The 23115-nt window shown below is 43.0% G+C and overlaps 1 protein-coding gene across 2 annotated transcripts in view; it reads left to right on the forward strand.

Annotated features, from left to right (window-relative positions):
- Nucleotides 1–1463: 1463 nt before the first annotated feature.
- LOC308318938 (beta-1,4-galactosyltransferase 3) overlaps nt 1464–23115 on the forward strand; it is a 29801-nt gene continuing 8149 nt past the window's right edge. The window contains exons 1-3 of one of the 2 annotated variants that reach the window (XM_080768671.1): nt 1464–1633; nt 17483–18633; nt 19238–19513. In XM_080768671.1, coding sequence (XP_080624797.1) covers nt 19249–19513 — 265 coding nt within the window. In that variant the 5' untranslated portion in view covers nt 1464–1633; nt 17483–18633; nt 19238–19248. The remainder of the gene's footprint in view (nt 1634–17482; nt 18634–19237; nt 19514–23115) is intronic. The other variant, XM_080768672.1, reaches the window with a different exon arrangement.

Below are 23115 nucleotides of genomic sequence, written 5' to 3' on the forward strand. Positions count from 1 at the left end.
TACCTTTGTTAGTGGTTTGCACAAGATTTGGTGTAATTGTGACAGTAATTACTGTCTTAATGTTGTAACTTACATTTACAACACTAGTAACTTGTTCAGACATTTTTGTGGGTGGCTGTGGCTCAGGAGGTAGAGCAGGTCGTCCAATGATCCCTGGGTCGGCGGTTTGAATCCCGGCTCCTGTCGATGTGTCCTTGGGCAAGACACTGAACCCTACATTGCCTCCAATAAGTTGGTCGGTGTGAGCTTGCCACCATTGGAGTTGGAGTTTTTTTATTGATTTTACAATAAAGCATACAAAATACACAAAAGAAAGTGACAAGAAAAACAAAACCAACTTTTTTTCATTTCCTAAAATAAATCGTGTGTGTGTGTCAGTGTGTCAAATGTTTTTTTCTCCTACATTCTGAAAATTAAAAGAATCTTGAAAATACACAGCTCTACAAACTCATTGCAATGTGAATGTGTGAGCTTGTAGATCTGTTATTTTAATGTTTAATAGTGGAAAAGTGGTTAATCCAATGTTTGGGTCCCGGAAAGACACCAAATGTATATTTTGGGTCTCAGCTGAAGAAGTTTGGGAACCAGTGAACACTGAACCACACAATGAACTCAACAAATTGCAGTTCTCTCTTTATGCCACAAGGTGGAGGGCGTTCTATGGCATCAACCTGATAGGTATATTGCATAACCGCGGGCACAGTATCATTAAACAAGCATGAGAATTTGAGAAGCATTCCCTGTTCCGATACCTATTCTATTGAAATTGTAAGTCTAGCCACTTACTAGATCATTGTTAGTGAGGAAGGAACCGTCTGGGATCTATAATAACACGTCTGGCGCTGGGAATTGGGAATTTGGGACATCCTAAATATGGCATCCAGACGGTGGTTTGGTCCATTGTGATGATTGTCTACCCCGTTACTGTAACAGGGCCATAGCTCACTAGCCCCGGTATTAAATAAATTGATTGATGTTAGACACGGAAACAAAGTCTGATTTACTTGATGATTGATTGATATCTTGATCAGGGACAAATTAGCCATTGGGCCCCAGTGGGACCGCGCGGTACTGATCAGATTGATTGATTGAAACTTGTATTCACAGTATGTATAATGGGTACATTTCAAACGAAAGCACAAGTCAATACAAAAATACAAATACAAAAACTAGGATGAAACCAGAAAAGTTACTAGTAAAGACATCAGGGTCCTCGATCCAGACCATAATGTTAACTACGTTTAACAATTTCATTCTTTAGACTACTAATCCTTATTTTAAATTGATATCTGTAGGGAAGATGAAGGTGATTCACAGTGATTTTGTATACTTTATGTAATGTATTAATAACACACGCATCCACATTTGGGCTGTACCAAAGTTGAGTCACCAATCCCCTCCTGTGTGGAGATGTCGACATGCTGCTGTGTCGATGGTTTCCGTCTTGAGGGTGGAGACCAGTGTTGCTGCCTAGTGCCTGCTGCTGCTGCTGGCTGCTAACAAACCGTTAACTCACACAGCAGCACTCACTTCGAAACCTATCGGAACCGAATGAGAAAAGGAGCAAGGGGCTGTTATTGGGACCCGGCGGCGACACATTACCAACAACTGCAGGATAGAATAAAGTCCAACGGTAAGGATGAAACGACGTTAAAAAAAGCAAGAGGCTCGTAGCGTGTGTGGCTAACGGGCTAGCTACTAGACGACTGTCTGTTTTCACAGCTGGATAGGAAACTGTTGGGTAGAAAACCGATTAGGAATAACAACAGTCCTTCTGCTCTGGCGTGTCATTGGTATGATCAAAGGACAGTATGATGAGGCTATGATTACTTTACTACCACTACATCGACCACTAAAGGTGATTTTTTTTAAATGATTGCTCAATCGACCCCCACCCCCTCTCCAGCGCTTGGATTCCTTGGAAACACATTTTATTTAGACGATTGTCTGCTTGCACAGGCATTAGTACTCCTGACAGGAGCCACGTTTAAAATAAGTCTGATTTTGAATTGTGAGATAGAGACAGGCTGGTTACTGGTCAATACGTGGTCTGATAGGAAGTTGAAAAAGTTCAGTCTGCTACTTTGTGAAAATGGCTCATTTATAGTTGCATAGCCTAGCATCGTTTTTGTAACTTTACGCAGGGATTAGATGAGTTTTTGCTAATTTAAATTTGTGGAATGCATTATACAACTCTGAGTTGGTCACATTTTGATTACGGTAACCAAATAATAAACGACCTGGCTCAACCATGTAGTCTCTGTACCTCAGCTCCAAGCTCTGTGTTGTTTGTGCTTGTGTTCTCACACCAGGGGAAGAGGAGAGACTCAGAGCAGGAGAGTATCTGAACAAAAGGCCCTGTTGCCCCTCTTGTTTAAACTGTCAGAGTGATTGAGTCAATACTTTGAGAGAGAGGAGCTGTTGTGTGTGTGTGTGAGGGGGGGGGGGGGGGGGGGGGGGTAGTACTAATTCTCTAAGGGGACAAACTTGATAGCCTTATCTCTATACAGTCTGGATGTTATCTTTCTTAGGATCTCACAAGCTTTTTGCCCATTGCACGTGTGATCGTTACTGTTCAAGTGTTCATACTTTTTGGACTAGAGGGCAAAGAGACATTGATACACCGCACGATATCAGTATCAGCCACACTTCTACTGATTCAGAGATCAAGTCAAGCAAGCAAGTTTACTTAATGTTTAGAACATGTTACGGTTACAGGCTACGGTGGCCAGGGTTGCTAATAATGTCCTGTGGGCTACAATCCCCTGAGGAATGCCTCTTCAAAGACTATTTTCCTAAGTGTTGCTGTTAGCCCACTTTTCATGTATGAACTGAAGTTGCCAGATTCATCTCCAACCCCCCTCTTCCACACACACACACGCCAGTTACAACTCTTCGCCCTGCCTTGTTAATGGCCTGCTTGGTCAGCAGCACTGATATTCTCTGAGCAACTGTCCATGGCATAGCTTGAGTAATGTGACCCAGTCTTTTCCAACTCCCTTTTATCATTTGGGAAAGTCAACATTAGACACAACATGCCCATACCCGAGGTGGGGTTGGCAAAAGGGCTTTTCTGTGTCTAGTTTGCATGTTCTCCCCGTAGGTACCCTCACAAAAAACATGCAGTAATCCCGGTCTCTAAACTGCCTCCCCTGGCCGGCCTGATGGCCACCCTGATTGAGGGGAAAGGAACTGGTTGGAATAACGTGTTCCCTCCACACGCTGCATCCAACCAGGGAAACTCCCCCCTGTCAGGTGTAAAGGAGCGACTTGGACACTCATGCATGGCGGAAGCATGAGTTCAAGTCCGTTTCTCTCCCCAGGTTGGCAGAGGGTGTGTAGAGCCCAGGATCACATTAGATAATTGACACAGGGGTGAAAAATGGGTTACAAAATCGTGGGATAAGAAAAAGACACAACATTCCCATCTAACAACTAGTACGATCACCCTCCCAGACGGATTCATCCCAGCTGCTATTTGTCTTTGTTTTATGTGGATGGTTGTAGCACTGCTGATATTGAATAGCAGCACCCCCCCATATAAAGCATGGTTTTGTTGTGGGTTCATGTAACCGTATCTGGTGTTTTTGTTGTGTCTTCATGATCCACGCACATGGATGTGATTTCTTAGGTGGTTGTCAAGAAGCCACTAAGAGATGCTCATCATGGTTGTTTAGAAGGCTTCCCCTGAGGAACTGGCCACTAACAAACTTGCTGCACTATGGAAACTGCATGAGCTGCAGACAGTGCAGAGTGAAGAAAGCGTTCAAGAGAATGCATGAGGAATAGGAGGATGTTATTTTTTTTTCTCCCCTACTTGAACAGCCTGTCCCAATGGAGTCAGACCTAAGGGAATCGCCATAGAGACGTGTTCCAGCTGCACCAGCAATGAATGGCTAGAGAGAGAGGAGGGGTTACCATGACAGGGAAGCTAGCTCTCGTTGTTATGTAGACACCTCTTTTCTCAGGACATGTTTGCTCATGATTCCATTGCCTGGTCTTGCACAGTTGATGGATGAGAGCATAGTTGCAAATCCAGAAACAAAAGTGGTGTTTTAATTATTCTTATTAAAGTCAAGTAAAGGAAGATAATAATGTTGTATTTATACCGTATTTTAACCACATTTGTGGCAGCTTATATCCACACTTTTGGGACATTTTGGAGTCGGGGGCAGTCAGACAGATATTTCGTGAAGCCACTAAGGAATTCAAGACTTCCTGAAAGTTCATATAATGGCCTGTTGTGGCGCTGTCATTGGGCCCAAAAAAACCCATAGCTCCATAGAGGTCCATGTATTTGGGCCCAACTTCACCTAGACTGTATTACCTTAATAAACAAGGTCATGAATACTTTCTGCTTCCAGTCACTAGTTTAAAGTCTCATTTCTCATGTCATATTATTCTTTTTGGAAAATTATGGTCCCATTTATTTAAAAAAATTACCATAAAGTCGCGTATGTTCTGAGGGGCGTGGCTACCGTTACAGTCTATGAACGGGAGCCACCCCCGTTCAGTCAAAATAAAAACCAACGAAGAGTAAGGGGGGAAGTCCCGCCTCGTTGTCTGGGCCAGCCAATGGCCAGCTGGGCCAAAACGGATCTAGAAATATGGCAACTTACAGTGCAAGGAATGACAGGCTTCATTTTACGTCCATGTTAGACACCGGGTCTAGACCCTACTAAACTATGATTTTAGGGTATATTATATAATTTAAATCGGAAACAGAATTGGTGTGTGACTATTGTCACATCACACGAAGTGTGTGTGAAAACCTTTTCGTGCAAACTCTCAACATTGCTCTTACAGGAAGAGTTGGAACAGGGAAGGAGAATAGAGAACTCCCCGTTCTCTCTTTTATTATTTGTATTATTGCTAATAATGTCCCCATGTAGGCTATTCATTGCAGTTTTGTAGCTTATTATTACATTATCTAGTCTAGCCACTACGGTTGTTATTATGACACGATGCCTATATCTTATGTCTGGATTTCTTGAATTTCTTAAAAGTACAAATTACCCCGTCAACAAAGAGCGTATCGGTAGCATTATATTCTTTTGTGTTTAATACACAAAGCACTGGTTCTTGTTTTCCTTGGGCGATCACCTTCCTTTCTCACAGTCTCCCCCAGGACAATGTGTAACTTGTGTGCTTTGTCAAATCATTCTCCAATGATGAGAAGCCACAAAATTCAAGGTGAATTTTGATTCCATCTGAAAATGAAACTCGCCGTGGTGGGAAATTCACTGTGGCACAACTAGGTAAGTGACTGTGACCACTGACCAGACAGCAAGGCCAGGCTATTGAATGCATTGAGCTCAATTTCAAGTGGTGCACCCGCCTTCTTTCTCTGACAAATCTTCAACCACATCCTGATCCTAACTGTATCTTGTATTGAAAGATGTCTAATACAAGCAGAGTTAAGGAAGAAGAGTACGAACAATGGGAGAGTGATTTGCCATAAAACCTGTTGGGTAGGGTAAGGTTAATTTATAACTTTACAGGAACAATGAGATTTGAAGGTCAACTTAAACTTTAAGTTAAACAAAATTAATTTTTGGTTATAACACTATTTTTCACAATCATTCCACTTTTTTCCCCTCCTAAACTTCTCTAAATACTATTCAACCAATATGATGTAGGCACCAGAAATGTATTTTTCAGTTAATCCTTTTTGAGCTACCAGAGTGGCATTGCCCAAAAGACTAGTAAAACTAGGCGCTCACTCACTCATGTGTCCGTCCGACAGATAGCCAGGCCTCTTCCCTATTCACTTTATTCTATGGAAGAAATGGGAAGGAGTTGACAAGTTGAACGTGTTGCACCACGTGAAGTCCATTGAAGTCAATGGTTCTCCACCCATTGATTATAATCCCACTGCCGACGTGTTGTCTGTCAGACATGATTGAGTGAGCCCTACAAGAGTGTGCTCCTGGGAGCGTAAATCTCCGGTCGTGTCAGTCGCAGGGTGCAGCCATCAGGGGAAATTGCTTGTACGACTGATTGATTAATTGATTGAATACTTTATTAGCCCAAAAAATTATACACTTGGGCTAAAAGGATAACACAAACTAAGTCCTGGGAAGTTGTTTCCGTTGTGCTCATATGTATTCAATTTATCAACACACCATAGAACACAGTAATACATGTCATGAACAAAAACAAATGGCTATTTTTACAGAGGAGAAAATGGAGAAACTTATAAATCCCCTCATTTCAAGGGAATGTTAACATCTATCTCCACTTGACTTGTAGAATTCTGACAGATGCTTTTTCAGAACAGTTTCATGGATGATGTCAGGGCTATTAAGGAAAATATTAATATCCAGTATTCCAGTCAGGGTGAAGTGTTAACAATTTATTGAAGAATATTCTAACAGACTAACAGCATTACAGATGGTGGCAGAGAAAAACTAGAAATGCACTCTGTCGAGATGCCAACTTGCGCCTTGCACACAAGTAGGCCATGTACATGTATGGCCTACTTGTGCACAAGCAGAGCACGCCATGAGGTGTGCTCACCACTGGCATCACTGCTTTGTATTGTATCACTACTAATGTTGTCTAATACAACTGCTGTTCTCCTTTAGACCTGTTGACCTTATACCTTATACATAGTCCTGATGTTGATTCAAACTAAGCCCTGCCCAGCGCACGCTCTGTTTGTAAACTATGATATGTAGTCTGTAAACTATGATAATGTAGTCTGCAATACAAGGTTGATTCAGCGTTCTGAGGTTGTCAGCACAGGTTGCTTGTAGACATTTTTAACATTGCCAGCACGTCTAAAAAAAAATCGAACTTCCTAGTTTAATCTCATACACCAGACTGGGCAAATAGGAAATACAACCAACCATACTGAATGGTCCAGCGGTGCCAGAGATTCACAGACAGACAGCTGGACAAGGATAAAAACAAAATCTCCAGCTTTCGGCCATCCCACCTGGCGGAGATAATGACAGTATGACTTCAAGAAAAGTTGGATACAAAGTTAAACATCCTGTCCTTTTCTATTGAAAGGAAAATAAATTGTCCCAATGCATATTGTGGCATGCATAATATTGGAGGGATGCAAACCACATTGCCTTAGGCTAGCTTATAGCCTGCAATATTTCCTCCTCATCTTGGGCTATATTCAGAAATTATAGACTGAAAGTAAATGTTTCATGGGATTTCATGGCCTTTCCCCCTTATCGTTGCTGTGTTTGAGTGGATTTGTCAGGGAAGGTCATGCTTTTAAGTCTAGAGAGAGAGCAAGCGGCTCATCCCCTGATGCGATGGGATGGAGAGACCCGACTAGATGAGAGATTTTACATCCACTAACCCGCTTTCATGGGTTAACAGGTTATGGCCTTAACCAACAGACACCACAGTCTGGCGGTGTAGCATGTTTGTCAACCTTCACTACTGTTATACTCGGTTGCTGCCTGCTGCCAATCTGCTCTTCTTCAGCACAGATGCTTGCCAGATGTTCTTTTTCTCTACATACTTTCCTTCCGCTTAAAAAAAAAGAAAGACTTTGCCTCCATTTGGTTTCACAGATACTGGTTCAGCCAGGTCAAGCATGCGTGTGGTGCTACAATCGATAACCAATAGCTCTCAGCCTCTTTCTTGACTTTTCTCTACTTTGATTAGACTGCCTGCTTATGCCCTTCCTCCCTCCCATCAACCACATCCACCACGAGACCCAGGCCATAGATAATCTATATACATCTCCCATACTCTAGCCTCGTACTTATTCTCCTGTCTTCTTACATATCAACCCCCCCACCACCACAACCGCACTGGCCTCCATGTCTGCTCTCGCATTCATTCGAGTCACTGTGTGCAAGCAGGCATGTGGACATACCGTATATATGTAATATTAATGTGCTGTGGGCAGATGAGAAAGCGTCATTTGTTGGCTGTTATTTTTCATCCTCGTTTGAAGCTGATTAGCACAGTGGTTGATGGAGGAGGTTTAGTATAGAAGGAGAATGAGGTGGGGGCGGGGTAGGCGATGTTGAGTTAAAAGGACTAGAAAGAGGATGTTTTACTGTGACATAATGGAGGCTGTTATGTCATGCCAATCCTGCATCGCTTTGAGGTTTGAATGTTCAGAAGGATGGGAGATATCTGTGCAGAAGACATGGGAAAGCATAGTCTTCAATTTTCCTCTGGTCTCTCAAGCTCCCCTTTATTTTGTTCCATGCCTTTCTCTTCTTTCGATCGCCACTCATCTTGTGATGGTAAGCTCAGCCTTGATAAAAGAAAAAGAAAGAAGCCTTTAAATCTTGTCCCCGGGTCGTCTTTGTCTCCATGCTAGACCAAGGCTTTGGCTTTGTTTGAAGAGGCGCCCGCCGCCCCGTTTTCCCACTGTACACCCCTCAAGTACAAGATGGCCCTCTGGCACTAAACGGCCCCTTCTAAACAGAAAGATACTCTGTTACATATACTTGTATGACCTGTGGCTGGAATGGGACAATAGGACTGGTGCATCAATAGGAGGTTAAATTTCCAATCCTGGAAGCTTCCTCTGTGTTGGACTTTGTAGTGCGTAGCCATGCACTAGCAGGACTTATTGATCTAATTGTGTTGTTATTTGACACATTGAGCAGTTGTGTCAGGTTTGGCAATCAGTGAGAGTGAAATCATTAGGGTTTAGTTTTGTTCGTGGGGGTTTCTGCTGTTTAAACAGTTTATTTTACTATTGTTTGCTCAAGTCTAGAACAAAGGACAGGTATTGTTGCTTGTATGCACTGGACAGGATTGGCCTAGTGTCCAAGATAGTTATTTAGGGTATTAGGCACACTATTAGGACTGGATTATATGGACAAACAATCAAATATTTATTTTAGATTTATTTCAGACAGACAGTGAATGGACAGGAAAAGGAAGGAGAGAGAGGCCCATAATATGATTCTGGCATGATATCCAGCCAGAATTGGTTCACAATTGTAAGAATCCATATTGATTATTAATATTATTATATTCAATATTATTGCCCAGCTAGGGATGTTAATAGTTAATCGATTAATCAGGTTATATTCGGTTAAACTTAACCCAATTTGTGCCCAAGACGTCTCCAGACGTCCTAGGAATTATCAGTTAATAACTAATCGTAATGAATCGAAAATGATGCGGTTCTATCATTGGGTTGTTTTCTGTGAACGTGTCTGCGTGCGTGTGTGGCAGAGGAACGCACATACAAAGAGGCCGTTGCCTGGCCCTGTATCGTCAATGGTCAAATAAATATTTGATTAAAGGGGGAGTGTCAAAGCCCGAGATTAACATTGCTGATAAGGTACATCACGTGGTCTGAATGAAAACAGTTTCAAACGACACGTGACTATATCTCAGGCTCTGACGTGACCTAGCATCTAGCCGAGCTGAGTGGCTAGCGCACAAAGGCTAGTGGTTTTGAGGTAACCTTTTGCGTCAGACTAGGTGAAAGTGTAATCAAAAAAATTATTTTATTGCTCGGAAATCTTCCTTACAATGACATTGAGTTGTTGCACTGAACTGAACTGAGCTGTTGCATAATCGCAATTTCGCGTGACTAGTCCGTCTGAAGCCCACCACACACCGGCTGCGAAGTCCCCCGTGTGTGCGAGAGAGAGAGAGACCGCCCCTATATCGGTGTGTGTGTGTGTGTGTGTGTGTGTGAGAGAGAGAGAGAGAGAGAGAGAGAGAGCGAGCGCGAGCGTGTGTGTGTGTGTGTGTGTGTGTGTGTGTGAGAGAGAGAGAGAGAGAGAGAGGTGGAGTAGTCACAGGCAGTGGTTACGTGAAGCTCCAGGGCTCCGTGAGCCCTGTTCAGCACTTAGCCGGCTGAGGGCGTGTCAGCGGGGGGGAGACAGATAGACAAGATGGGTACGATGGAACCCGTCGCGCGGAATTGCGATTATGCAACAGTTTTCCCTAAAACTTGGACGTCAACTCGGTGTCATTCTGGCGAGTTTTTTGTAGCAAAAAAGTAATTTTTCCACCAAACTTTTACCCAGCTATGAGGCTGAAGGTGGCCTCAAAACCACTAGCATGAGTTGATAGCCACCAGGAACGCTAACTCGCAGAGCCCAGAGCCGCTCTGACATTTAGACCAGATACAAGATCAATTTCATTGGTCAAATTGAGCTGGCCCGACTTTACGTCACAATCTAGATGCTAGCGTTAATAGCCTTAATAGCTTCCCGAGGGGCGTGACATACCCGCTTTAAGGAATATAATATGCCTTGTTATTTCTGTATATCAGCAAACTGTAGATTTGTATTTAGACACTGAGGGAGATTAAGATTCTCCGATTTTGTACAAAAACGCAGTTTATCAACTAAGCGGTTAAATTAATCAATTAACTATTAATGAATTCATCGATAATTCATCTCTCACAAGAGATTATAGGTCTCTTTTTTCCCCCACTGCATTTTTGTTCCTGATCATATCCCGCAGCTGTGGAATTGAAACCCTCTCCTGTGGGATTAACCAGAGTATTTACAGTCTGTTCTATATAAACCATACCATATCCATCTATCAGGTTTTTATAGTATCCACCAGGCAAAGCCAGTGAGGGTCAACCTCCTGATTCTCCTCCCCATCTGTTCCCATTTCCATGTGCAGATGAGAATGAGAAAATCATCTGCAGAAAGCAGCGATTAGTTTTTCTTATCTGTGTGTTCTCTATGAAGAAGAGTAGGCTAATGAACCCTAGTCTTCCACGAATGGTATTTTTGTCTTGCCATTGTACGTAGAATGAGGGATGGAACCCTAATGGAGCCGCCTGTTTTTGGTCAACTACTAGGCAATAGGCATGCCATTTATTCTGATCTTGCACTATGGATAAGCATGTCCCTCTATATTGGATTCTTTGTTTTTTTAATGTTTTGTTTTTATATATTTTTTTATAGAGGGACAGATAGTAGGCTGACAGGAAATGGGGGAGAGACATGCAGTAAAGGCCGTCGGGATCGGGAGTCGAACCCGCGGCACACCGCCAGACTTGGGCTACCGGCCATGGTGCCTGGACCGCTGAGCCACGGCCCCGGCCTTGGGCCCAAGCCTAGCGGTGTTTGTTAAAATAAAAGTTGTTCCCCACCCCTTCAACAAAGAACAGTTGTTCCCCACCCTTTCAACAACCCCTGGGGGTCCCTGGACCCCACTTTGAGAACCACCGTATTAGTAAACGTCTGGGTTTCCGAGGCTACCGTACTAGGGATCGACCGATGTGGGTTTTTCATTGACGATACCGATTAGTAGTGATCAAAGAGACCGTTTGCCGATATTAAAAAACAAATTTTTAATTGTCAAAATTTACAGTAACACAAAACAGCGTTCTTTAAATGCATTTAAGAATTTGTATCAACTCGGGGGGACAGATGGGACACCTTTATAAGGTGGTATTAAAATTTCCTATAAATTGAACAAATAAATGTAAAGTATTATAGTATTATAATTGGCTCCCATTTAGCAGCATCCTACTATAAATGTGCCACGGCTCTGCGTGCGTACGTATTGTATGTGTGTGCGTGTGTGTACGGTTGTAATGCACGTAACTCGAGAACTGTTTGACCCACCGACTTCACATTCGACACACGCGTTCCACACCCCCACACACCCCCACAGGGCATACACAGATATCCATGTAGGACACCGGCTGACAGTTAAAACGTTAGGTTCCATTAGGTTCCCAAGTTGCATCGTTCCCAAGTAGGCTGGTGGCCGACTGCGATTGGCACGTACAGGTCTAGTGGTTGTAATGCACGTAACTTGAGAACCGTTTACCTCACAGACTTCAAAATTCGACACACGTGTTTCACACCCCTGCAGGGAGTGCAGGCAATAGCCTATCCTATCCGTTGGGGGGGGGGGGGGGGGGGGGGACGACGACTGCGACGCTCTATAGTCTATAGTATAGTGACAGAATGGCGCACCCCCCCCCCCCCCCCCCAAAGGTGCGAGGTTTGCATGCCGTATTGCCTAAACTAATCCTGGGCGCTAATATCTCTCTGCCAACCTGGGAAGTGCCCCGAACTGAGCTCATGCTTCCTTCAATGCATGAGGCGTGAGTAGGCCGCTTACTGTGCCACCGTGCCCCTATGTATTATTATTTGAGGTGTCTCTCAGTCTCAATACCGCATACCGTCGGTAAACCGTGATTACCGCAATAACACAACGTTTGTAGATGTGACATTTCCTGCAGAAACTGTTGACATGACACAGAATGCTAATAAAATCATATATCTCTTACACAATATTGGCCTACACGTGTACTGGGGCAGAACAGCATGCTGAATTCACTTCAATATTGCAAGTTTGGTTCTAAAGTCTTCCTCCCAGAGGCTGTCGTATGGGCATTTAAAGATAAGCGGAATACAAATAAATAATTAGATTTTGTAATAGTGAAAAGTGTCATCAGTTCATGTCATCAGTGTCTTTAAAGTTTAAACGGACGAACAGAGGGATTAATATAAGGGGATTGGTCATAATCTGTGTGAAATCCATTGGAGAACATTCTCGGTTCTCGCAACCTACAGAGCTACTGGAATGGTCAAAATATAAATCCTGACTCGTGAGTCATAATACAATGTGAACTTCCTTATGCTCACACGCTCTGTTGACTTTTACATTTTTGTTCATGTTTCTGAAGAATACTTTTATAAGTCCCTGTATTTATCCACCACTCTCATATCTCTGTTTTAGTACGCCAGCTTCAGCCCATAGCCAGCGGGATTAGGATTAGGACCAAGGCCGGCTACTTTAACGAGCGCTAATTGATTTATGAGTGAGCATGTGTCAGATCAGACAGTGCTAGAGCATTTGGGGATTACACAACTGTGGTGAATGCAACATCTTTTAACAATCCCTGCCACACAAGCATAGAGCACTTTGGCTTTAGTATTTGGGGGTTTCATCCACACTTGCAGTTTGCCTCCAACATATTCACAGTATTTGGATTTGGCTTTGGACCGTTATAATCCCATGACGGGGGAAATTCCGTTTCAACGTCACAGCAGATTAATGACAATCATTCACTTTGTGATCCAGCATGACATTTGGCACAAATACTCTGTAAGGGCCACTTTTATGGAAAAAGGTGCCAAGATGGCACCCACGTAAGCAGATAGCGATATAATCTTTCCAGTTGTGATGCAAGGATGAAATGTGGCACATATCTGCGAGACGGAAGACGGCAGGACCATCAGAACTGAGACAGGATTCTACGATGTAGTTGACCAGTTCTGAGAGAACCAGGGGAAACCTGTCTGGTTCTCGTTCATTCTCTGATAACTCTTTTTCAAATGCTTTTAGCTGGGATCTCTCTCTGTTGTAGAGACCAAAACAACATGCACAATAGTATTTCAGCTCCTGTGCTATGGTATTTCCAATAGACCCACATGGGGGACAAGGGGAGAGCAACGGACTTGAACTCATGCTTCCTTTATGCCTGAGTGTCCAAGTTGCTCCTTTACACCTGACAGGGGGGGGGAGTTTCCCTGGTTGGACGTAGTGCGTGGAAGTAACCAGTTCCTTTCCCCTCCATCAGGCGCCCCGGCTGGCTAGGGGGAGGCATTCAAGTTTTTTAACCTGGGCATTTCCCAGAATATAATTTGCAAGTGTTCCTTGTTCCTTCTTCCTTGTATTATTATTTTTACGTTGCTCCTCTGGTTACATTTGGTAATGTGACATATGGCTGAAAAAAGGCTGAGAGACACTTTTTGTTCATAGCACACACCCGATAAAAGACCATTGATTTGAAATATTGACGATATGATGAGTTCAATAGAATCGTTTACATGCGATGCACATGTATGTGACTTTGTTATAGACTAGTCCGACGCTACATTATGTCAGGAGATATAGTTGGTTGGCCCTTGAGTGTTTTAATATTTTCTAATATGGCCCCCTTTGAAAAAAGTTTGGACACCCCTGGGTTAGATGCAGGGGATGTTTTATCACAAAATGTTTTATCCATTTCACTACTTTGAGCATCTTACTGTCGCTTCCTATCACGATAATTTAGTGTCGTTGAACATGTGTTGACACCTTGTGTGATTTGTGAACCTCAGTGGTTTCTGGGTCCAAGATCATTGGCATTTAATTGATCTCACGAAGAGTAGAACAAGCATAGTATCAACATAATTGATGGTGATGCTAGGGCATCGTTATTTCTGTCTGTCTCACAAACACATTTTTCCAATCTGTTTGGGGTTTTTATGATTCTGAATCCATTGCATTTGTTTTGCATTTGTTTTGCACGAAAAACAATCTTTGGGCTAAAGCGGCCATAGCCACTTGCCCAAATGTGATAACCATAAAACCATCACATTTGTGATGACGCTATGGACGTTTTTAGCCCCTCGCGATCCCCCAGGAGTATAAGCGGTTGAAGATGGATGGATGGACCTATTTTGAAGATGTAGGAAACCTTAAGTTAAGACCACCAGGTGGCTAAGACAGGCATTACATGTGGCGTGGTGAAAGTCTATTCCATATACATGTGGCGTGGTTAAAGTCTATTCCATATTTGGGTGTTATCAGTACTGTTAGGGCTAACATTGCATGTCATGAGCAAAGGGCCATTTAGGTGTGGAGGTGGGTGGGTGTCGTACATGGTTGGTTATTATAGAGATTGCTGGCTTTTCAAAGAACAGTGTTACTTGAACTCAGGATGAGATCAAGTTCTACAGTTTGGTAAGGTAGCTTTGATAGTTGGTGACATTGATTGATTGATTGATTGATTGCAATTTGTATTCAGTTTGTAGAACAGTTCAAAGTTAACGGGTCAATGGAATACAAAAACTGTTACGAGGATTGGGTCCTCAATTTTCAATTCATCAGAACATTTAAAGACGTACAAGTATACACTACTATGAAGAAAGGGAAATCATCTCGTGTGAAGTGAGGTGCGCTCTAATCGTACATCATCGTACCTCATCAAGAACGGTGGTCCCTTATTGGCCAAGGGTGGCATGCCCAGCCAATTTGCTCAGACACATATGACGTAAATTCTCCATTCAATGTCAATGGCATTATTTAAAGTTTGTGTTCAGACACTATAGCTGTTATATGGAAAAACGTGTACAGTATTGGTGGGGGGGGGGCGCATTACATTTTTTTTTATCTATAATTTTGCAACCCATTTCTTTCACCCAGTGTCAATTATCTAATGTAATCCTGGGCGCTACACTTCCTCTGCCAACCTGGGGGGGGGGGGGGGCAGCAGCGGACTTACCTCATGCTTCCTTCATGCATGAGTAGTCCAAGCTGATTCTTTTCACCTGACAAGGGAGAGTTTCCCCAGCCGGACGTAGCGCGTGGAAGGAACACGTTATTCCAACCAGTTCCTTTCCCCTCCATCAGGCGCCCCGGCTGGCCAGGGGGAGGTAGTTTTTAGAGACCAGGATTACTGCATGTTTTTTGTGAGGGTACCTAACCTAGAGGACACGGGGGGGAACATGCAAACTCCACACAGAAAATAATTATGTCCAATACGTTTTGTTATTAAAATGCAATCTAGTTGATTGCTGTGGTATCAATCAGACGGTAAATGATCAATGAGTAACGTTAGCTCTGACTCACACATTATGTGAGAACACATAATGTATCACATATATAAAAGGCCTTTAATATAGCCTATATCTATGGGCGCTCGCTCGCTCCTTGTAATGACAGGACAGGAAGATGCAGCAACCTCTGTGCGTACCTGTGCGTAATGTGACTATATTGTTAGATTGGAAGACAATACAGTCTTGGCTGACAACACCAATTGAAAGTAGAGTTCCCAAGGATTATGGCGATCTTTTTAATTTTAAGAATCGCTTAAGAAATAAGCGAGATATGCCTTAGTATAATGTCAGTGGTCCTGGAGCACACACAAATACATTTTGGTAGCCGTGACGGGCACGCCTAGATTTTCATTCATTTTTCAGATCATTGTACAATATGTGACATATTTCTTTCACCCGGTATTATTGATGTGAGTTGATCAAAAGTTAACATTATAGCCTAATGCTTGACTTGTCTTGTAGCCTAGGCTATAGGCCTATGGTATATAATGCAGTGGTAACACTATAAATCATATACTTATGATGATGCATAACCTTCTCTTTCGGACATGTTCATTGCGTATTGTTCCCCAGGTGATTTTTCTTTTAACTGTCATCAGTCAGCAATTTTATCATTTAATTAACTTTAGCTCTGTTATAAAACCATCATTAACCAATATAATCATATTGTGTATATGTTATTGATTGTGTTGTGTAAAGCAATGTGACATTCTGTTTCTTTAAGACTAAATAGACAACCCTTGACTGTAGAAAACGATGAATAAAATGTATCGACATAATACATCGATCATGACTTATGACTTATAGGCTTCCTCGCTGTTCTCAAATAGACTACTAATAATGCGACAATACCAGAAGTCCATTAACGTAACCAAAACGATGCAATGACAACAAAAAGACAGTGAAACTAATCACATATTGACTTCCTCGTTGCAATGAACATTGAACAGCCAACTCAACCGATTGTCTTGGGTCACGTTTGAAAACACAAAGATCATGACATGCTAGACTAGAATGACAAAAAATCACACCCGTGTGAACCGAGTGGTGCAACTCCCCTCTCTCTCTCTCTCTCTCTCTCTCTCTCTCTCATTAGCAGGCAACAGTGCAGCACTGTCTCTCACTCCGTTTCTGGCACAACAGTGGCCCTACTGATACTCATACTCATTAACCAACACATAGGTGAACACGGACATTGCTGTTTTTTGGAGTGGTTGGACCACTCAAAAATAGCTGACAGTTTGAATCAAACTTTATTTTTATTTCTTTATTTGTCTTCTCTGTTGCTGCGGGAGGTGGGCCAGTGTGGGAGGACAGTTTATTAACCAGAGTTGTGGCTATGTTTGTAAAGAAGATGTTTAAGTAATTGGCCACATCAAGCTTGTCAGTGCTACACTCAGACTGATGTCATAACTTCCTTCAATGCATAAGGAGTCCAAGCCACTTCTTTTCAACTGACAGGTTGAACGTAGCGCGTGGAAGGAACACGCTATTCCAACCAGTTCCTTTCCCCTCCATCAGGCAACCCGGCTGGCCAAGGGGAGGCAGTATAGAGACCAGGATTTAGGAGTTGAGTGTCTTGCTTAAGGGTACTTTGACACATTGACAGGAGGCGAACTGGTGACCATCTGAGTTCAGGCTCTCTACCCACTAAGCTACGGCCGTCCATAATACTCTTATCGGTATCTGTCTGATTGGTATCTGTCTTTCGGCCCATATTGGAGCCCACAATGGTGAACCCCCACTCTCCAGCTGTGCTTGTTGACTGTGTAAACAAACGCAATATGTTCATATTTTTGCATCTGCACTATGCACCGCTAGTCATCGCTTATGCTGTAAATAACACATGCTACCCTGTCCCTAATTACCCAAACGTGCAAGCATCAGCACTTTAACCAGAACAGTAACGGTCATGAATGTAACCTCCTGTGTTGATGTTTGTCTTTCAGAGGCCCGCTCGATTGATTGGTCCAAATCCCCTTCGTGTGGTGGTCTACCGAGCCCCGCCTCCTCTTGACCCCCAACCAGCCCCTACAGCGGCTTCTCAGCTCCACATTGGATCCCCAAGATGGGACAATAGCAGTGGGCATCAGACCTCCTCCTCCTCCTCCTCTTCCACTACTTCCCTACTTCTCTCTGTGCCTGGCCCTCCTCTGACACACAAACGGACATACCCTGACCACTCCTCCCACACTGGTCTACTCCCCCACTGTCTCTGCCAGCCAGCCAGTCAGTCCATCAGTCGGCCAGCCCTCCCCAATGAGCAAGAGCAAGTTGAATAATCCTCTGTAAAAGATAGGGCCTGTGCGGCCGCATATGTGCCTTTTGTTGGGGTGGGGTGACTGCTGTTGTTGCTGCAGCGGAGGCCTCCCCCCAGGAGAGAACAACAGACGGCAGAGAGAACAGAAGGCAGGATAAAAAGCACGCCACGGGAGAAAGGGAGCAGAGAGACTGATGCTGCAGTTTGTTTTCTGTTTTGCTTTTTTGTTTGGACACGAGGAAGAATGAGCTGTGCTGGACGACTGATGGCATTCTGTTGTGGCGACGCTACATGATGTGGAGCTGGCATTGCCATCCCACGCCAGGCCACCAGAGGACCAACAGCAGCTTTCAGAGTTCTCTGCCACATCTTGAACAGCAGCGGTGGGGAATGTGGTTGCAATAGACACACAATACCTTATTCCTTTTTTTCCCTTTTTATTTTATTTTTTTCCCTTCATTTCTGGATTTTTTTCATTTTTCCAGCAAAAAACTGGTTTTGTCAAGTTGACAGTACACTTGAGTTGTCCCGAAGTGCCTTCTATAGTAAAATATGTCTTCCTCATTATATATTCCATCATATTGAGTGAAAGAACATAATGTACATAACGTTCCAGACTTCTTCGCTACTGCCATGTTGTACAGCTCTGTAGTACGACTTGTCCTTGTGCACAGGAGTTTAGAGTATCAACACTAGCCCCCCTTTGAAGACTATTGACAATCAAACCATCCACCAAGTGAGGGTAGGGTCAATCCACGCCTTGGAACAACCCACAACAAACCCACGCTGCACTCAACCTCATCCTGCCCCCCCGACGCCTGCTGCACTGACAACGCAGAGGTAGGACAGTCAGTCATACATGGCTAATCGCAATTAGTTGAGATAGCGGTCATAATTGTTTCCATGTTGAAAAGTGTTATATACTGTATTTGAAAAGTTTTAAATATATTTTCGAACATAAAGTGGAAACTGCAGATCTACCAGTTAACAGTTAGCTTGTAGATATGCTAGATATGATATTTTGCGGAAATAAATAATGTAATATGGCACCCACATTATTTTTCTTAATAGTGGATTAAGAAAAATAATGTGGGTGCCATATTACAGTTTTTATTTTCATTATTTGTAGCCAGTGTTTCTCCTAGGCAGTAGGCAGAAGCTGATTGTGTGGAGGGGAGCTTTCACGCATGCATGCTTGTGCAGCACTCGTGCATGCGTCGGACCCGTGCAATTAATGCATATATAGGGGAAACACTGGGTACCGGTCATTATCTGAAATGTCTTTGTATATTTTAGTTATTTATTATATATAACCTGTGCAACTTTGCTTATTTACAAAGCATAAAAGGCAAACAGAAATAAAAATTCAATCGTTTATCACAATCATTTGTACGACAATTAACCATCAACTACAATTTTCATGTTGGTGACAAACCCTACACAGAAGCTGTCGCCATGTTCAGCATCCAGTCCAAATGGCGTTACCTGTTCATGTTCCTGGGCGTCCAGCTGGTGGTCATGGCGCTGCTGTCCCGAGAGGGCTACCAGAAGCGGGTCAACTACTTCATCCGTATCTTCCGCAAGCCGGAGAGCCCCCGCAACCACACGGCAGGCGCAGTCTCCTTTGGGGGAGATGTGTATGCCAACCTCTCAGCCCTGGGCAAGGCTCATCACAAAGGAGAAGACATGCCCTTCTGCCCCAAGATATCACCCTTTATAGGTGAGCACAATGTTTATACAGTTTTTTTGTTTTTGCGGCTGTATGTTTTCTGTTTGACCAGGGTTTGTCTTTTTGACTTCACTTTTTGTTCACTTTTGTCACACACCGCATCGATCCAAGCTGAAATACTGTAGGCCCACCTATCTGACTCCTTACACGACAGCCATTTAGCTGGATGGTTTTAGATGGACAGGCATATTCAGAGCATGTTCCTATTTATATAATATACCACATTTTTCATTTATACTATGTTGTCAATGCAATCTTGCAATACCCTTAGCTTTGTTGTTAATTGAATGGTGGCGTTGATTAGTAAAAAGTAATTGCAACTGATTCAATTGTTCTAAAATTATATGTTCAAAAATGTCAACCTCTCTCACCAGAGATTGGTAGTATAAAAGGGTTAGGGAGAGAGAGACTGGGAATGACACGCAGCAAAGGTCGTCTGGATCGGGACTCGAACCTGTGACACGCTGTCAGTCATGCGCCTATGTGGTATGCGCCTGGACCGCTAGGCCAACGGGTGCCCCCCAAAATCTATTAACTGAGGAGTTGGAACTTTGGTTAATGTGATGTAAGACATTCGCCCAGTTAACTATTTCTGTAACTTTGCAGACACGTAAAGAAATAACAGCACCAAAATAAGAAGCAATGTACAGTCTAGCTAGATTCACCCACTCTTAACTCTACTCCACTCTAAGTCAAAATGGCACATGGCAATCAATTATCACCACATTAGAATGATAGTCTTTGACTTGAATGGTCTGCACGTCTAATACTGGACCTTCAATCATCACAGAACATAATGTGTTATTCCTCTCACTTGGACTAATACCATTATGAGTGATGTTTTATTCCATGGGTTTTCAACAGGTGGTCCGTGAAGGTGTTGCATGTGGTCCCTGACCATGCATTTAGTAATGTAGGTAATGTAGTTAATGCAGATTCGTATTTGAATTTATTGTATTGGGTTAGGGTTAGAGAAAGTTGAGAAACAACGCAGTAAATGATCTGGTGACAAATGATGACGAGTCGATGTTGTCAGTTACTGGGAAGTCGGATGTCAAGAACTTCCACAGAAAAGTGAGTTAGAATCTCAAGGGAAACCGTACCGGATTGCCTGGTTGAGTCAGCATTATAAGGAAATGTGCCCATAATCAACCGCAAGTGTCTGCTTACTCATAGAGTAAGTTACAATGAACAGCAACATGAGTTTAATATGGAAGGTTAATTTCTTTCCCCCACACCACGACCATATCCCCCCTCCCAACACAACAATGGTCCCCAGGTTGATTCTCAGTCAGGGTGGTGGTCCCTGGTTCATAATCAGTTGAAAACCACTGTTTTATTCAGTCAACAAGAATACAATCTCAATTATTTAGTAGCATTCATTTATATCAAATCTAAACCCAAATCATGACATTTCAAATTAAGGAGACTGAATCGCCTTCATCTGCATTTCAAGCGTCTTAAGCCCAACACACACCGGCGCGACGCGTTGCCGCGCGGTGACGCCTGGAAAATAGAACTGGTTCTATCGGCGCGTCAGGCGAGGCGTCAGCGCGCGTCGGACGCCACCGGTGTGCGATAGGTTCATTGAAAATAATGGAGGCGGCTGTTATGACGGTGGGCGCTTTCTTTTTTTGGACGTGTCATTTGTTTACATATTTGGTACGCTTTACAAAGTCCTGTGTGAACACCAAACAGACCAAAATCAAAATGCAAATATTTGGTCCTTGATCCTTGATCCGGACCTTCTAAGCGAACTTTGGGTGTGAAAGCGCCCTAAATGCAAACAATCTAATCCAGTCCAATTCAAACAATCAACGCAGAAGGTCAGAGTCCATTCATAGTTTGTGTACCATGTACAGTAGCCCTGCCCTCTGCTCCGTTGTCCTCCCCATTATTTCTGGTACAGTAATATCACACTAGAACTTGATAACCGATCTACATGGCATGGCTGAACTAGAATGAAAGGATTTTTTTTACACTAATACTGGAAGAAAAGAAAGGTCACTGGAGACTAGAGTCCCTCACTGCCAGGAAGAAGAATGTAAGCGGGAGCCTCCTGGGGACTCATTAATAAAGCAGGTTTGACGAGGCCAGTTACCGTCATTCAGCTCTGCCAGTAATGGTGGGTCTAGTTTGTGGCTGAGGATGAATCAAAGCAGTGGTTCTTTTTCATGTCAAGGGCAAATTAAATAGGTATTTGACTTCGCACAAGTTCGCAGTCGCGCACTCCCGCCTGAAAATATTTGTTGTTAAAATGTTTTTAAAAAGATTCCATGTTTATTTAAAAAAAATCAACTGGCAGATCAACAGCTTGTACATGGAGTTACAAGTTGTTAAACTGATTTTTGCCTAGGGAAAGTCACAGTTCTGCATCTTGCATTATTACACAATCACATGTAATATGAACCCATGCAAATTCTGGGGGTTTAACTGGAGGCAAAATGCATTTTAATTTGCCCTCGCATAACCTTACCTGTGGCCTTAGTCACAACTGACAAGCGAACAATCACGCAGTCTGCACACTGGATTATGTTGCAAAAGTTTTACATTTATTTTCTTCCACTTTTCTTCGCACGTGACGTTTCAACCTGAAGATATACATTTGTTTCCAATTGCTTTACTTTGGTCGTACAGGTCAGCGTTGGTAAAAAAGAAAAACCCACCCAAGGTTCAATATATTTAACATAATTTCCGTCTACTCTATCATTTATGAGCAGCAAAACTAGTTCCTATTAGGGGTGTTCGATATGGTGATAAATATTGTTGGGACGATACAATGTCTCCACGATATGGCTTTTTAGAGTTATCGTTTCCATCACAATAAATTTGCTGCATCAGATGCAGTGAATGCACATTCTATGATGTGTAATTTATACTTCTGCAGTACGAGGGTTTCGTTCACCAAAAATAACGCATCTACAAGCTAACAACGCGTCGCCACTGCAATGCAAGGCATTGTTTGCTTATAGATCGGTTGTGTTCTAAGCTCTCCCAAAGTCCCCGCCCCCTTTCTTCTGCATGGGCAGAGGGAGGGAAACGGGACACACACAGGAGTTTGTCTACACTCACTCACTGCACTATGTAAAGAAAGACGGAAATGGACGGCCAATTATACTCTGATGTCGAGGGAGTGGAGGTTGAGGAAGGGCTATTTCCCAAAAAGAACTGTACGTCGGTCGTATGGAACTATTTCGGTAAGGGACAAGGACCAAACTCCTCTACAGTTTCGCAGACAGCGACTTCATACTTCATAAACACACTGTGTGTGTGTGTGTGTGCGGCGTGCGCTGTCCATCAGTGTCCCTTGCTCTATAATGTAGCCTACATTAATCTGCTCCGCCAAAATTCAAGAAACTTTCATAATGACAAATTAAAGTAAATCCTACTGGATGCGAGTGACGTCCATTGATTGTAGCCTACTCCTTGTAAACTGAGTTTGAAACATCGCTATGTTCAAAAGTGTATCCAGCAAACCAACTCTTCAGCAAAAAGTTATAGTATTTCATTATAGTTTCACTTCTCTAAGGAATGACATGAGGTATTGTTTTGCCTTGGAAGTGTAGTAAATAAAGGCTGAGTGTTGACAAAGC

The sequence above is a fragment of the Protomyctophum bolini genome (genome assembly GCF_963924005.1).
Source record: "Protomyctophum bolini genome assembly, chromosome: 7".
In the NCBI taxonomy this organism is placed as follows: domain Eukaryota; kingdom Metazoa; phylum Chordata; class Actinopteri; order Myctophiformes; family Myctophidae; genus Protomyctophum; species Protomyctophum bolini.